This window comes from Haliotis asinina, chromosome 1, assembly GCF_037392515.1.
Source record: "Haliotis asinina isolate JCU_RB_2024 chromosome 1, JCU_Hal_asi_v2, whole genome shotgun sequence".
In the NCBI taxonomy this organism is placed as follows: domain Eukaryota; kingdom Metazoa; phylum Mollusca; class Gastropoda; order Lepetellida; family Haliotidae; genus Haliotis; species Haliotis asinina.
The window spans coordinates 44207058-44225064 of record NC_090280.1 but is presented as its reverse complement, the minus strand read 5'-3'; the positions used below and the strand labels follow the sequence as shown (position 1 = coordinate 44225064).

The 18007-nt window shown below is 40.3% G+C and overlaps 2 protein-coding genes across 3 annotated transcripts in view; both read right to left on the bottom strand.

Annotated features, from left to right (window-relative positions):
- Positions 1–1787: 1787 nt before the first annotated feature.
- Positions 1788–8708, bottom strand: LOC137279148 (uncharacterized). The gene is made up of 3 exons (XM_067811628.1): positions 8402–8708; positions 3015–3218; positions 1788–2591 (listed from the first exon to the last, which is right to left on the bottom strand). The coding sequence occupies exons 1-3, from the start codon at positions 8688–8690 to the stop codon at positions 2392–2394; spliced, it is 693 nt and encodes a 230-aa protein (XP_067667729.1). The 5' UTR covers positions 8691–8708; the 3' UTR covers positions 1788–2391.
- Positions 8709–11233: 2525 nt separating this feature from the next.
- The window catches only part of LOC137291832 (SID1 transmembrane family member 1-like), a 38554-nt gene continuing 31780 nt past the window's right edge, over positions 11234–18007 (bottom strand). The window contains exons 23-24 of one of the 2 annotated variants that reach the window (XM_067823375.1): positions 17322–17435; positions 11234–16124 (exon numbers count right to left, since the gene is read on the bottom strand). In XM_067823375.1, the coding sequence (XP_067679476.1) occupies positions 16062–16124; positions 17322–17435 (177 nt within the window). In that variant the 3' untranslated portion in view covers positions 11234–16061. The remainder of the gene's footprint in view (positions 16125–17321; positions 17436–18007) is intronic. The other variant, XM_067823383.1, reaches the window with a different exon arrangement.

Genomic DNA, 18007 nt, shown 5'->3' with positions numbered 1-18007 from the left:
ATATGTCAACGTTCAGAAAATCTGGATACAGATTTACGTAATATATGCGACCGGTGTGCTGGAGCCCACAGACACCAAGGTCGAGGTGGTAAATGTTTGTGTAGTTAGAGGACTATTTAATGCAAGGTGGAAGGCGGGTATAGAGCGTTGTCGTGGTAGAAATTATCGACAATTCAGATGAGCATTAATTCTTTTAGTTCAAGTCATGTCAAATATGAAATGTTAATGTCGTGAAGTGAAACGGAAGGGAATATTGGATATTGAACAGGATTTGAATAGCACTTGGATTTATTATCAACATGGGTTTGAAACGAAGATGTGTGCTCAGAAAAGTAAATATAATTTTTAGGGTTTTACGCCTACCATATAAGGTGTCAGTATAAATGCATCTTTGCAATATCCGTGCGATGTCCAGTTAAATTTCATTTTACTCATAACGTGACTCTGAGTCACTCCGTTGTATGAATTGGAAACAAGTTCTCCTGTTCAGTTTCATACACTTGTCTAGACTAAATGTCAGCTCAATTCAGTTTAAGTCAGCTCATGTCTGCTCAAGTCTGTTCAAGTGAGGTCAGTTCAGCTCAAGACTGTCTAAATCAGCTCAAGCATGTTTAGGACAGTTGAAGTCAGCTGAAGTCAGCTCAAGTTTCCTAACGTCAGCTCAGGTCTCTTCTAGTCAGCGCAAGTCAGCTCAGGTCTGTTCATGTCAGGGCAGTTCAGCTCAAGTCAGTCCAGTTGAGCTCAAGTCCGCTCAAGTCTGTTCATGTCAGGGCAATTCAGCTCAAGTCTATCCAGTTCAGCTCAAGTCCGCTCAAGTCTGTTCAAGCCAGAACAAGTCAGCTCAAGTCTGTCCAGTTCAGCTCAAATGAGCTCAAATCTAAATCAGGTCAAGTCGGTTCAGGTCAGTTGAAGTCAGCTCAAGGCCAGTTCAACTCAAATCTATCTAAATCAGCTCAATCATGCTTAGGGCATCGTGAGCTCAGGTCTCTTATAGTCAGTTCAAGTCAGCTCAAGTCTGTTCAAGTCAAGTCAGTTCAGCTAAGTCGGTCCAAATCCTCTCAAGTCCGTTTAAGTCTGTTCAGGTCAGCTGATGTCAGTTAACGTCAGCTCAGGTCTGTTCCAGTCAGCTCAAGTCTGTTCAAGTCAAGTCAGTTCAGCTCAAGTCTGTTCAAGCCAGCTTAAGTCAGCTCTAGACGGTTCAGGTCAGCTGAAGTCAGCTGAAGTCTGTTCTAGTCAACCCGGCACAGCACAGCAGATCACAGCACAACACACAACGACAGTATAGTCGTATGACCAGAAATTATCGGAATGTGTTTAATTGGATTTCTATAATACAAATCCTTGACCAGTTGTCAAGTGCTTAGTTTCATTCAAGAGAGACAACTCCGAACTCAGTTAATCCTTTTTCATTAGTTTATGAACAAAAATTGCAAATGGTTATGGCATTGAGCACCGGGGAGGCGCAGGTAGGCCTAGAAAATTGATTATCGGTGACAGGGGGCAACTTGGTATCTTGTTTCTAAAACAAACGAAGGAGCTTAAAAACTTAAGGCTGGATATGATCGATAGAGGAACTGCGACTGTATGTAAGGAGGCAATTAGAACTGAGTTGCATGGAATGGGTTGGCAGAAAAAGTCCAGGAATTCCATCACCGACCATGAAACCTGAACAAGAGGAGCGAAGGTTGAACTGGTGCTTACAGCACAGAAATTTTAACTGGGACAATGTGAGTTTCTCAGATGTTTCCTAATAGACTGAAATTCTGGACCAAAAAAAATGGAAAACCTTTCTATCAGTGTCCAAAGTACAGTCCGAAATACAACGTGTGGGATGGCATGCCTGTGTTAGAGACAACGCCCCCCTCTCCCCCGTGTCTTTGAAGGGTATAAGGACAGTGAGCGGTCCACAGATATTCTCGGGAGGCATTCACTTCCATCTTCTCACGTGTTCTATGGGAAGTTTTGGATTTTCTAGTAGGCCAACGACCCAAAACAGGTTCACCAAGCCATGGCTCTGACCTAAATCCTAAATCCTAAATCCAAATGAAAATGTTTGGGGATGTTTGATGGAAAGTGTTAATAAGGAAAATCTGACAGATATTGCTGAAATGAAAGAAGAGGTGGTCCGATATTGGGACAGAATGTAGTATGCGCCGCCGCATTGAAGCCTGCATTGCGGTCCATGTCTTTGAATCTGGAGTTATGTTCTGCTAATGTTCACATTAATTTTAATGCTTGAGTAATGAGTGAAAAAATATGTAAAAAATACAATCCTTAAATTCCTAGTAATTTCTGGTAATACTATACATAGTGTAGCATTAGAGAACACAACACAGCAAGGATCAGCTCAGTTCAGCACAGCAGAGCGCAACCAATGTCCGTTTCCATGTCTTAGGCGACGAGTATTTCACACAAGTACTCATACCCATTCTTACAGAATCGACTTCGAATTTCCCCTCTGTACAGGAACCCGCAGGCGCCATAGCCTATATAGAACTTCTTGCTGCTTTTAGCCCCGCTTCGAATGTAGGTTGAACCGTCGGACCATTCATAATTGTTTGTCCCCTCCACAAACAGTGCAATCCATGGTCCTGCAAAATACAAGCAACACAGCTTCATGCTTAACGTTAGTGCAATGATGATGATGATGATGATGAAGAAGATGATGATGATGACGACGACGACGACGAGATTTTATGTTGGTGTTGACAACTTCCCGGATTGGACAAATGCTTCCACTGTTTATCGCAATACGTAGCGCAATACGGGTATCAGAATCGCAATGTATTGCACTGCATATTTCCTGCCGATACACAGCCCTAATAACGAGACATTTCTCATTATAAAGCGATTTAGGTTAAGAGGCTATCACCATTACTTTCCCGTATAAACTTTCCTGTATGTTCCCATTTTCACAAAACAGATCTCATTGAGGAGCGATCCTGTGGGTAAATACAGGTACAATGAAAACAAAAGAAGTAAGAAGTAATTGCAAATCGTTGGGCATTACGTACGGGAATCGATCCTTTTTGTGTAAGCAGCCATATGGTCATACTTCTCATCTGTATTAAGGATCATCAGTCTCCCGCCCTCATTTTCACATAGGGTGTGGGCCTGTGGCGATGTCTTCCGCGTCGTGTGAAGCCTGTAACACATGCGGGGGTACAGAACAGAGGTGTAGCCTTCAGACACAGGGCAAGGGTCAGGCGTTGGTAGGGCTGAAAACAGAGACACGTGAGTTTCGACGTTAGAAAAGGGGCTAAGAGGTGGAGGGCTAAAAGTGAAGCAGGTGGCTAAATGTGAAACTCTCGGCTAAACCTGAAATTGGGAAATAAGAGGGAAATAGATGGCGTCCTATTTGCTGTCCAAGACCAGTCACATCCCACTAAAATCGCTTCATTCATTCTTTTAGAACTATTAACATGAAATGTCGATCGTGCAGTGAATTCACCGACACTGTCCAGAACTTTGTCAGTGGATGCCCTTCCTTGGCACAAACAGAACATCTTAAACAACATGATGACATGGCTCGTTACTTCTGCCAAGCATCGCGTCATGGAAACTCATGCCTTTACACCTCTTTGGAATAGGTTCATACGCAACCCCAAACAGATTCCTGCAAACAAACATTATCTTGTCCGTATTGATAAGGCTAATGGATTTATTTATGTTTATTAAATTTTCTGCCTCGTTTGAAAGCAGTCTGATTGGCAAGATTCGGGAAAGGCATACTAAGTATGCGAACCTCGCCTTTGAAATGCCTCGCTTGCACCCAAAGTATACTGGTACAGTCGTGAGGCTCCCTATTGTTCTCGGTGCCCTTGGTTTGCTACCTCCTGGTATATCAGGAGTGTGCAAGAGTACTTCGGGGCTGCTCTTCTGACAGCATAGGTAATGCAGAAAGTTGCAGTGTTGGGAACCTCACATTCACAGTAAAGTTTCTGGTGGGTTCGACAAGGAAGCGTTTCTTGGGAGAATTTCCATTTGCTGTCTGGGCTGCACGTATAGGGGTGCCTGAGCTGTTCTGCGAGCCCCTCTCCTTAGCATTTTATTTACATGTGAAAACAGTTAATGTACAAAGCCCTTTAAGCCATGGTCAGTTCACGCTCTTAGAGAGCTAAGTAGTTGAGATGGAAGTCCGTTTCGAAAGGCACTTTCAAAACTTAACTGAGATTTGTAAAACACCGAACGTTGTGGACAAAGGCATAAGATAAGACTGTTCCACTCTGTTGTTGTATCATAATCAAACGGTGGCTGGTCTTAGTTTACGGTTTTCTCAGGCGGACCCTTCAACAGAAACCTGTGTTCCGACCTTGCTGGTTTCTGTCCTGTGCAACATATACATGTAACGGTAACAGAATATTTCAATTGTCCATTGGGTTTACGGCAGGGATGTATGCAGGGATGTCCAATGTTATTCTCATTATTTATAGATGAACTTTCTGTAGAATCACACAATACGGTAAACACGAAGACGGCTTGGTCTGGATGTACTTGAAATGCTAATGTTGGTATTTGTGAATGATGCAGGTATGTTGTCAGATGGTGTTGGTGATCTTTAGTACCAGTTATGACACTTTAGAATGGTAGGCAGATAAGAATGGGTTAACTGTAAATTTAAATAAGTATAAATTCTAGTTTTTAGTAAGATGTAGTGGGAAATTAGCTGCAACGGAAAAATACCTCTATAACGGGAGAAACATTAAAACGGTACACATCCTACAAATGTCTAGGTTTTGTGTTCACTAGCAACTGCAATCTTTCAACTAGTAGTATGGAGACGTCAATAGAATTAGCTATAAACGGAAATTAGGACCAACGCCCAAGGAAGAAGTTGTGGTTGGTTTTTTGTTTGTTTGTTTGTTGTTTTTTTTTGTTTTTTTTTGTTTTTTTGGTTTTGTTTTTGTTTTGTTTTTTGTTTTTTTTAAAACTAGTGACAGTCAAATACAGCCAATATATCTGCCAAGTATATGTGTGATGTGTGTGCGTGAGTGCGCGTGTGTTGGGAGGGAAGGTGGTGAGGAGATGTTAAAAGATAAGCAAAACACAAATGACTCTCAAGCATGTAAAAATGGTTCTATATGTCGGTCCACAAACACCAAATGCAGAAATGCAGTAGAATATGGAGAATGTGGGCGATTTCCAGTCTATATTATATACTTCTGTATTTCCCCCAGTAATGAAGACTTACAACAAAGAGTGAATCATGAAAATGGGTTATGTACACCAAACACAAACTTTTTGAAAAGGAATTGGACGGACAGTTAGTGTGCAAGGGAGGTAATTGGGTGGATAGGTGTTGTACTTCTGTAGGGAATCAAACCGACGCACCGAGCGAGCAACCTAATCCATAGTCCACCTGACAGCTCAGTAATACAGAGACAAATAAAGAATGGCATTTATGACAGGCAGATATCAACGTAGAGAAAGGGGACACAGTAGCAATTCAGATGTCCTTTTCGCGAGATTCGTCATGTAATATTCACATTGCAATAGTCTGATATGTCGAGGTACCGTCGACACATGGCTGTCACAAATCTGACAGCTGTCAAGAGAACTGTTCTTTCTTCAGCACATATCAGGTCACTGTTTTCTCTGGCAGCTAGGAGTGTGCACGTAATGTCCATGTCTGATTTATTGTGCAGATACACACTAAACTCCAGGCTTGCTACATTGGCTAGTTCTGTCCAGAGATTATCACGGTGTGTCATTGTGGATTGACAGCCTGTTACTGCATGTACAATCACATTGTTGAAGAACACTTATGGCACAGGATATCTGATGTCGAACTCGTCACAGAGGCGCACAGTAGAACATGGAACTGTGCACTGCCTGTAATATAGGGGTACAACTTACACAGCTTCCATGCGGAGTGTGTTTCTATTCTTGGATGAATCTGTCTGAATATGTCGAAGTCTCTTTCCTTTGATAATCGATCAGTCCACATCTTGGATTTCACGGAATAGATAGTTTTTGTTGTTAGCGTCTTCCATGATGGGTGAGTTGGGAAAATGTTCATGTCCAAGTGTTTCTCAATGTAAGTGGATAGTCCATATTTGTGTAATATTCCGATGACATTGGGAACGAATCCATAATACTTTTGAGAACGTTGCCGTCTGTATTCCATGAGTCTAGTGAGAAGAAGTTGTTTGGGCAGAGCTCGGGGATGGAGATGAAGAATTTGACTTGGGAATAGAAGTTTCTTCCTGTCGATGAATGATTATATTGGATACCAACCTATCAAACTGTGTAGGCGGAATGAAGTTCCAGCATTCACATCCATAGAATGCTTTTGGAAGACTGCATAGTTTGATAAGTTTGGCACTTGTCATCGGGTTACGAGCTGATTTATGAGCACCATACTTTATGAGTGATCTAACACTTGTTTTAAGAGACCTGCAGGTTGAGACAGTTCTCTCCATGCTATTAAAGGTTTTGTCCAGGAGAATACCCACATGCTTATCACTCTGCGATACAGGAAGTGGTTCTTTGCATATGGTGAGTTGTCCTGTGTTTACTTCATCACTGGCTTGTTGATGAAAGAGATGACAGTGGTCTTCGAGGAGGAAAAGTTGAAACGCCAGAGGCTGCTGTGTTCTTCACAGATGTGGAGAAGGTCTTGAAGACAGGGAATTCTTGGACTGACGGCAGCAACATCGCCTGCTTGTGTTGGACACCCAGCATTTACATCAAGGACTACGGCTGCTTTGTTGGAGGAAGTTAGTTTGTTCAGTAGTTCGTTTGTATAAAGAAGATATAACTTGGCTAAAAGGACACCACCTTGGCGAACACCACGTTGCAAGGTGAAGTAACGGGAGCTCTCAGAACCAATTTTTACTCAACTCTTCATTTCTCTGTAGAGAGAGTCCAGTAGTGACCACCTTCTGTTTGTGATACCCACATTGAATAGCTTCAGTTTTAGTCCATCGTGCCATACAGAGTCAAATGCTTTTGATCAATCTAGGGAAGCAACGTGTACAGAGTCATTACGTTCTTGATAGTGGTATATTGTCTCCTGTAGGTTGCAGGACGCATGGATTGAAGACAGTCCTCTTTGATAGGCCATTTGTTGCTTGTTAGGGAAGTTTGAATCTGTATGTAATTCACGGAGTCTTTTTTCAAGAACCTTCTCGAAGACTTTGGCTATAACGGGAGTGAGAGATATGCTTCTGTAGGAGTTTTTGTCAGACTTTGGTTTGTTTCCTCCTTTGTGGATCGGTACAATAGTGCTACACTTCCAGCTTGATGGGATGTGTCCTGTAGACATTACCAGGTTGAACAGCATAGAGAGGTGTTGATGTAAGCATGTGCCGCCATATTTGAGGTGTCCGAACAGTTCATAAACAAGGCAATCGTCACCGCCTGCTTTATTGTTCTTGTTCATATCGTTGACACTTCTTCGTGACTTGTTAGTTGCACATCACAGGCATTGCTGGAATTATTGCTCCTGATTTGATTTACTTTAGAGGAGACATATTCTGCAAAGTTCTTGACATATTTGGGATTGTTATTACATTTTGGAAGTGGTCTGCCCAGCCGCTTAGGATATCGGCTGTTGATGTAAGTCTTTTACCATTAAGCACAAGACTGCCTATGCTTGGACCCCTGTTAGTGTGACCCCGATCTTTTACAAGACGCCAGAATAGGTTGTGATCTAGTACACATGTAGTGTCTAGATCACAACCTATCCTGGCGTCTTGTAAGAGATCGGGGTCATACTAATGGACAGCTTAATCAACATGTTGTACCAAAATTTGACATCAACTCTTGAAACAGAAGACAGATATAGACAGAACATAAGAGTCTTCTTGAGGGGTATCCGTCTTCCAGGTTGGAATATACTCTCCGTAAAGTATTGATCAGTTTCAGAGCTGGTGTCTTACGTGTAAGGAATAACGCAGGAAGGTGGCAAAAATTGAATCTGATGCATCTCGAAGGAACTGTCCTATATGTAAAGTAGGTATAGGAGATGAATATCACTTTTTGCTCGCATGTTAAGCATATAAAGAACTTCGGTGTAGATTTTTGCCTTTGAATTTCCAAGTTAATATGATATCATTTAGCGTGTACGTTATACATGTGTGTTATGACATGTGCCATGTGTGTGTATGTAAGTGTGCGTTAGTGTGTGTGTGTATATGTGTGTGTTAGTGTTAGTGTTAGTGTGTGTTAGTGTTAGTGTGTGTGTGTGTGTGTTAGTGTGTGTTAGTGTGTGTGTGTGTGTGTGTGTGTGTGTGTGTGTGTGTGTGTGTGTGTGTGTGTATTCTACACCTCAGTGCGCCTCAGTAACCGTTGTTTTACGCATAAAAGTAGTTGGTCATATACATGTTGGTTATAAACGTGACGTACTGTATGCCATCGATGTTGTCAGCTACTCCACTGTATTATGGTTAATTCTCACCTCCATGCTTCAAGTATGTGATGGTGCCTGTTGACGTTCCAGATCTTGACACAGATGATCTGTAGATGGAGCACTTGGTCCCACGGTACGACATGGAAACGCACACATCGTCTCGCACGCAGATACGCACACAGTCCTCTAAGTTCCCTGACGTTTCCACTTTACCTACAAGTTCCTCAAGCCGGGAGTCATCCAGAGCAACGAGTCTTTCAAATTGGTATACGATGTAAGAAGTTCCTTTTGGAAAGATACCTAAGGATAAGAGGACCAGTAAATGCACCTCTCTCATCCTTCTACCTTGCCGTCGACAACGGTGTCATATCATGGAATAGATACAATTATTGACACTACTCTGGAGAATGATTAAGGGCGTAGTTTTACTATCTGTCAGTTATCGGCGGGTCAATACACGTGTGAATAGCGTTTATTTGAAACAAACATGTTCAGTTATTAGCTCACGTGTTGTTGTCGGGGCGGCAGGTAAATTGATTTCAGGTTGTAGCAGGAGACTGTCTGCGAATAGATTAAAGTCACAAGGCGAAACGCATGTCTTATCAACGCATCTCCATTGGAACCCAAACAGTTTTCAAAAGACTTAGTGGGTCTTTGACGCCGCTTTCAGCAACATTCCAGCAATATACGGGTGGGGACACCAGAAATGGGTTTCACGCATTGTACCAATTTGGGGGATCGAACCCGGATATTCTGCGTAGTGAGCGAAGATTTTAACGGAAAGGTGACAAAAGTTTGTGAAAGAAAAATTGCACAAGCAGTTTATCCTACAACACTACCAAACCAACCTTCAATGTATGTGCTAATTCCAAAGTGGTACAGTGAGCAGTGATTCATAAGGTTGGAGATTCATATTATATACATTTTCTTTATAAACGTCAATTTTTTTTCGCGTCACGATACGACTGAAACATGTGACGTTAATGTTAACTCACTCACTCATAAGGTTGGAATAAACCGAAGATAATTCGATACTTTTCCTTGTCTCTTTTTCCGGGCCATGTCTCAACCGACGTCATTTGACGTAGCGACGTGGTCACGGGTTACAAAAACTACTTATCTATCCGATTTTACGTCCAAGGTCAAATTTGTAATTACTTTCATACTCAGAGGGCATCGTACGATTTTCAATATTTTCAACTCAATTATTGCTAAAACATTGTTTGTCAATTCAAATCAAATTTCCTGCAACAGCATGGGTATGCTATATAATTAACACAAATAATACAAATAGAAAATATATGTTTCAGATGCAGATCAAGAAATGACTTATTTTACTGCAAAGTTCAAAGAATCCAAAAAGCAATTGCCATGGTTGCCAGTTGCGCAGAGACGACTGACCACATCAAATCTGCGTCCAAGGAACACAGTGGGTTTATGAATTCAGTTTAAGATGGACCACTTATTTTAAGGCAAACAATGAACTGACTCTGATGTTATAAAAGATCGACCTTCACGACCATGCAGTCAACACGTAGTGTCTACACCAAAATCCCGCTACCCAAATGGTGAAAGAACGCTACCCCAGTGGTGACAAAAGCTGGTCTAAGACACATACATAAACTATCAAACTTTAAGTCTTGCTTGAAAACACTCTTCTTCAGATTGGCATACAACTGAATACCTTCTGTCACAGTTGTCTTTTCCCAAGACGCCGTTAGGCAGACTTTCTTGGACAATAACAAGCGCAATGTTAATAACTTGTTGTTATTAGCTGTAAAAATCTTTCACTTACTTTCAATACAGTGAGACGAGACATTATTGCTGATGTGTTCTGTTAGGCAGTTTAAACTGTTGACTACCTGTATAGGTGAGCTACATTAGATGAGAACATCAGTAATCGACCCTCTCCTTTCTTAAGAAACGTCTAAAATGACTTGATAGACCTTGCCATAAATCGATAAGACTGTGTTTGCATCACTTTCTTTTTGTGAGGCCCATTTAATTTCCGGCGTCAATGATGATCGACGTGTTTTAATGTGTTTTTCCAGAAAATACCTGACGATGCCAATAAAGAAATGCATTATATGACAAAATGTTTACCTTTCTGTTTCTCTTGATTACTTTACGATGAGGAATGTCTTCGTCGTGATCTCGGAGGGAAAGAGAGACAAGGAAAACATATTCGGCCATTTTAACCAATAACGTGCTTTCCCGCGGGCAATAATCCATTTTTATAACACGTACATCGGTAAACACATGAAGACAGGCCTGACAATGAGGGTTAATGAGCGATAGTCCCCTCTAGATGATCAACTGTAACGTCGAAAATCAACAAGCCACATACAGTGATTTACTTTGTTTCTTGTTGTTTAACGCTGAATCCAGCAATATTCCAGCTACATGGCGGAGCGTGGACCAGACAATCCAGTGATCAACAGCAAGGGTATCAATTTACACAACAGGGATACGATGACATGTGACTTATTTTGCTTAATGGGCGTCAGCTTCTTTCTTATAAGGAATGTTTAGTAATACATTCTGACTGCTTCAGCGGGTGAATAGACCCTTTTGAGCAGTTAAGATTTAATCCGCAATGCTGTGTTCATAAAAAAAATGGGCGTTAAAGCGTTCGCTAGTCACGCTGAAGATGCGGGTTTTGGTGCCGTACAATACAGCACAATATGCGAAACCCATTTCTGGTGGCCCCCGTCGTGACGTTACTGTGCCAATGTAGGGGAATCAAACCTTAGTTTTTGGCTTGATGACCAGCGCTAAACCATCCCACTGCCCCTAAACAATTTATGTGCGTGCATGTGTGCGTGTGTGCGTGCGTGCGTGTGTTTGCTTGTGTGTGGTAATGACGACACAACAAATACAAGGGGTAATTAATATTTTATTCATGAAATAACAAAAAAGGCAAAAATATAACAGGATTAAAAGAAAACACTATAGAAAATATGCACGATTTCACAACTGAGAATATATCTTACAAGATTAAGAATGGTAACTGAAATTATTCAATTCAACAAAACACAGAAGACAATGATTGCAAATGATGCACCTCCACCTGCCTAAACACAGCTGTTTTATTAGGCTCCTTATCCCGTTTCTCTATTTTGAAATGCTGCATGGTTCAGCCAGTAACGTGATGAACCTCAGAACAAATAATGTTTTCCATCCACTACTTTCATTTGTTCTTCCTCTCCCATGCACATAGTCCACACCCAAACAGGTCGTCAGTCAGTTCCACAAAAGACCTCTTCAAATTACTTTTATAGATGATACAGAACTAAGGATGAATTTTAAGGATGTTTCTCCCTAAATATGTAGTCCCTGTCTTTAACTCCAGCTGGATGGGAGACAAGAGAAAGTGTAAGCTGTTAATACCATAATGGTCTGAGAAACCATAATGGTCTGAGAACATGAGCAATATCACTGATATAGTAAGAAATTATCAGTTATATGAGAAGCAATTTTAAGTGATATGAGAAGCAATTTCAAGTCATACATCAAGCAATTTTCAGTAATATGGGCAGCAATTATCAGTGATACCTGAAGTAACTGTCAGTGATATGGGAAGCAGTTTTAAGTGATATGAGAAGCAATGTTCGGTGACACATGAAACATTTTTCGGTGATATGGAGAGGCAATTATCAGTGATACATGATGCAACTATCAATGATAAGGGAAACGATTATAAGTGATGTGGGAGGCAGTTGTCATTGATATGGGAAGTAACTATCAGTGATACGTGAAGCAACTGTGCCACAGCTCAAATATCATCTCACAAACATACCATAAAGAATTCCTACCACAATCGGTAGCAAAAACAATAAAGCAACACCTGTCAAATCATTCGTAACTACTTGTGTCATTCCAGCAAGCTGGGTGGCTTGTAGGTCACGGAAAGAGACAAGTAGTTACGAATGCTGTCAAATATAAAAACTGTAAAGGAAGAAATACACTGACATTTCAATATCACCAAATAAGAGAGAAACATAACTGAACTGAGTTAAATAGTGTATGTATCTCTGTGTGTGTGTGTGTGTCCGTGTGTTATGTATCTGTGTGTGTATGTATATGTGTGTATGTATCTTTGTGTGTATGTATCTGTGTATCTGTGTGTGTGTATGTATCCGTGTGTTATGTATCTCTGTGTGTATCTGTGTGTGTATGTATATGTGTGTATGTATCTGTGTGTGTATCTGTGTGTGTGTATGTATCTGTGTGTGTATGTATCTGTGTGTGTGTGTATCTGTGTGTGTGTATCTGTGTGTGAGAGAGAATGAGGATGGATGGAAGGATGAATAGTTGGATGCATGGATGGATGAGAACGTGTGTGTAATGTATGTGACAGTGTGAGTGTGTGTAATGCGCGCGTGAGTGAGACAGTGTGTGTGTGTGCAATGTGGGTGGGAGAGATTGTGAGTGTGTGTGAATTTGTACATTTGTTTTGTCTGTACAAAATACAAAATCTTCTGAGTTCTTACAGGTGTTCAGACTCTCAACAAACTAAACCTTCTCAAAATCTTTTATTAAACTATATACATCTTAACAAACCCCAACCAAAACACATTCACCACAAAGTCACAAAAACGATTCATATCAATTTGCTAAAATACAAAGCAATATTGGCAACAACAGAGGAGACAATGGAGTGCATTGATCAGTGTTAACATCAAGTTCACAAGGCACTGATAACACAGCTTGTCAAGATAACCTGATAAGCCTGCAATCAATAACCAAGACAGATTATAATCAGGCTGCGTTAGTCCAGTCCCTGATAATCCCATCCCATCCAAACAGACTCAAGTTGTAACCAGTCTTGTTTACAGTATAAACTAACAGTTGATTCATTGATCCCACTATTCATTCTCCGACTCCAAACATCAATTATTGGCAACAAATCAGCTAATTGTATTTGTTTTTGCTACATTAATCCAGTTCTACATACACCAGCCATATTGCATACAGCCAATCGCTAACACATTGCACCTACTCACATCTCAAAATGAAATGTATTTGACCGCAAATGCATGCCCATACATATTTTGTTCCAACTTTGTTTGTTTTACAGATTGCTATTTGTGGTCCCGAAAATTTGACTGATCTATGGTAACATGTAACATACATTCTTTTGTCTCTAGGAGGCAAGCGAACAGGAAGTAATTGTACTGTAATGGTATAATGGTGTTTCACTGTCCGAACATTTTTTTTTATGCACTGTCCAGATTAACACAGCCTGAATGTATATCCTTGTCTTCATTTCCTCAAACTCTCACAGACATGATTTGTTCACATACTAGGCTGCATGAAAAACATGTTTCATGTTCACACTTTTCTCAACAGAGAATAGAGTCACTTTTGTCTTCACTGTCCATTCACAATTATCACAGCATTTCTGACTGTTGGTTCTGTCAATGGTAGACATATTGTTAAAGCAAATATTCACGTATTTCATCAAATTAGATGTAAGTTTCTCATTGTGTCATTGGAATGCTTGTAAAGAAGGGCATCCTAACAACATGTTGCTCTCAAGATCATCATGATGACAGTCTGGACACTGGGTGGTACAAGTCGCTCAAATCATCTTTACTCCACAGCAGGGCTGGTTATCAGTATAGATCATAAGGGATCAATTATTCATAATACACCAGATGTAAAAAATGTCAGTAACAAACAACTATGGTTCAAGTCACTGGAGAGAAGTGACATGTTTCTGCACTGTCTATGAACAAAACAGCTTAATGAACATAATTTAGGAGCAGGCCTTGAAGATAGTTCTACATTTGTATATTCTGTGAGATTTATTTCTGTCACACAAAGTAATGTAAGATATAATTAATGACGCAAATGATTGATAATCATTGATTTCATAATATTGATTTCTTATTGATAACTAGGCCAGACAAATTTTATTTCTTGTTTTACAGATCCGCCTGCCCTATTTTTTCAAGAATAAGAAAAAAATAGAAATGAAATTTCAGAGGACAAATATCCGTAAAAGAAGAAATAAAATTGGTCTGGTCTCCGTAATAATATTTCCCTACGATTACTGATTATCGAACATATTAGCCAGGCCTAATGATCAGTTTGGCTTCATATGTACATATACCTCGTAGGTATGAGAAACACGCAATAACGTGGTGCACCTAGTGTCGCTATGCATGAGTTGTTTGATCCCCAGGGAGTGCCTTCCAGACTGACATCCAATGATCAAGGGAAAACAAAACAGCACCTAGTTGCGTGCATATATGTGAACTACATAAATATCCTCTAAAATTAATAACAACATAAATGACTAGACAGAGGACAAGCAGTAAAAAAAGAAATAAGACTGAAAATATGAAAATGTAATTTATTTAAGTACTTGTCCTTTTGAAGGATTTAAACACTTGTAAATCTGTAGAACTCAGTTATCTGTTTTCACTTTCACTTTCCATGAACTTACATTGAATATGAAAAATCTGTTAACAGCAATATTCACTAAATTTATCGAAGCTGATTTTTGCATTACTGCTCCCTGAGCAGTGTCTGTATGTGCAGAAGAGTATTCAAATTCACTTCAACAAGCGATCTTCAAAATGGATGTTACTTGAGAAATTGCCTTCCAGAAATACAATTGGTGCAACACTATGAAATTCATGAACGCCTGACTTACTAGTATGCAAAATTATGAGAAGAAATAGTTACAGAGCTATTTGCACAATTTAAAGATATTGACCACAGAATTAAGGCCATTCGACTACAGAATACACTGGAAGCTGAGGTTGGTGATGTCATGTTACCGCATGGTTGTCATGGCAACAATGATCACGATGGTCAAGAAAACATTGTGAAGTAATATCACTGCAGTGGTATCTGCCAGATGTTACTAAATCTCACTCTATCTTACCTCTATATCTCAAGGAGTTGCATTTCGGTAAACATGTACTATTCCTTGGATCCAAATGCGAGGTCCCTGCAGTCTCAAATTGCCTGCCCTTGATTTTAATTTGTCAATTTGATTGGCTACACTACTTGGCGTAATGTGCCAAATCGATGAAAGTTACAAATCTCAAAGTTGGGATGATGATATCAACAATGCCTTATTGTTTCACCTCTTTTTGCAGCATTCCAGCAATATCATGGCTGGAGACACCAGAAATGGGCTTCACACATCAAACACAGGTCTTCAACGTGACAAGCGAACGCTCTGACCACGAGGTAACCTTGCCACCCCTTGGGAAGGACGTCTTCATGGCATGAAAACCTGCTGTAGTTTTGACTGCTGACTAATAAGAGTTACCTCCCTTACCTTTGACAACATATGATAGTTTGGTAAAATGCTAATGAAAATAAAGGGTGGGCAATTTGTAATGAAAAGAACCACAATAATGGATCCCGGGGTTAGTGTAGGTTGGCTGAAATGCTAGTTCTGGAGACATAGGGACCAAGCAATATGTCCTCTGGAAGGCAGCAACCAAATTTTAAGACAAAAGATACAGAACATTATGCTGATCTCAATACTTCTCTAAATTGAAACACTGATTATGAACATGTCAGAAATTACCAAAAATATGAACAAAGGAATGGCACTGCGACATATTAAGGACACACTGGTGATCTGAAGCATTTGATAAAGGAGAAAGCTAGTTCACATCAGCTTGACAACACAATACTTGATGAAAGATCCATGGGTAGATAACTCTGTGATTAAACCCTGTTAAAAGACTGGGATTCTGTCTCTACGCTTAAGGGACAGGTCATCGTCCAGCAGCAACAGGATCTGAAAAACAAACACAGTGCTTAACTAAATAACTCTCTATTTGCTAGGCATGATGATGATGATGATGATGATGATGATGATGATGATGATGATAGAACACTTCTATTTGATGACTGGTCGGTGCCATACATTTCTTACGAAGTAAGTCATGTATGAAGTCAAACAAAAACCAACCTACCCACAGACGGAAAGCAAACTATAACCAATATCCCCACAGACAGGAAGTCAAATAAAACCAACCTACCCACAGACGGAAAGCAAACTATAACCAATATCCCCACAGACAGGAAGTCAAATAAAACCAACCTACCCACAGACGGAAAGCAAACTATAACCAATATCCCCACAGACAGGAAGTCAAACAAAAACCAACCTACCCACAGACGGAAAGCAAACTATAACCAATATCCCCACAGACAGGAAGTCAAATAAAACCAAACTCCCATACGTGTGAGGTCAAATAAAATTAAACTCCCCATAGGCTGGATATCAAATAAGTGTAAACTCCCCACAGGTGGGATATCATGTAAGTGTAAACTCCCCACAGGTGGGATAACAAATAAGTGTAAATTACCCACAGGCAGAATCTCAAATAAGTGGTAACTCCCCACAGGTGAGATAACAAATAAGTGTAACTCCCCACAGGCGGGATAAGAAATAAGTGTAAGCTCCCCACAAGTGGGATAACAATAAGTGTAAACTTCCAAAAGTTGGGATATCAAGTAAGTGTAAACTCCCAACAGGTGGGATAACAAATAAGTGTAAACTCCCCACAGGCAGGATATCAAATTAGTGTAAACTCCCCACAGGTGGGATAACAAATAAGTGTAAACTCTCAACAGGTGGGATATCATGTAAGAGGTAAACTCCCCACAGGTGTGATAACAAATTAGTGTAAACTCCCCACAGGCAGGATATCAAATCAGTGGAAAATCCATACAGGTGGGATAGCAAATAAGTATAAACTCCCCACAGGCAGGACATCAAATAAGTGTCAACTCCCCACAGGTGGGATATCATGTATGTGTAAACTCCCACGGGTGGAATAACAAATAAGCATAAACTCCCCACAAGCAGGATATCAAATAAAGGTAAACTCTGCATAGGTGGGATATCAAATAAGCCTTTATCTATTGACGGGTATATTTAAAAAGGTGAAAGATTAAAGATACAGCGGATATTATCTGTATCACTCACCAGGAATGAAAGAAAGAGGCTAACAGCAGACATAAAGTGCCATACATCGTGGGCGTCATAAAACTCCAGCAGGATGCAGGGACGGTTACCCTCTCTCGAACCTGCTGGTGTTTTCTGAAAATCATCGAAACATGATCTTTAGTATGATGCAGAAGGTAACTACTAATATAAGATTACTTGTCTGTTTTCTGAAAGCTGCTCTCAGCAATAATCAAGCTACATGACTGTCTCTACCCAGTCTGGGATCACACACCCTTCCTCAATGTGATCTTTAAAGTCTACATGGCAACATTAGAATAATGATGATCTTTGAGGAATGACATTGAAATCTAGCACTTCAATTATGTACAAGGACCCATGAGGTTTTATACATCGTCAAACAAAAGTCACAGTGTTTTTTAATCCAATCGGTTGAAAAACATGATCGAATACTACCAGATTCCTTGAAACTGCAAAACCATTCACTGCAAAAATTGCAAAACCAAGTCCTCAAAGAGTGACAAGCAACAATGCTCTTAAGGTTATAGATAACTTTAGGACCCAAAAGGGTATCAAGCAAGAGGGAGTTTAAGTCAATGCAGAATGACTTGCAATATAGTGATGGGGACACATTGTAAGCCACGTCCCAGCAGGCCAAGTGGAAACATTTCCTTCCCTAGTCCCCATATTTACTTTTAATCATTCCA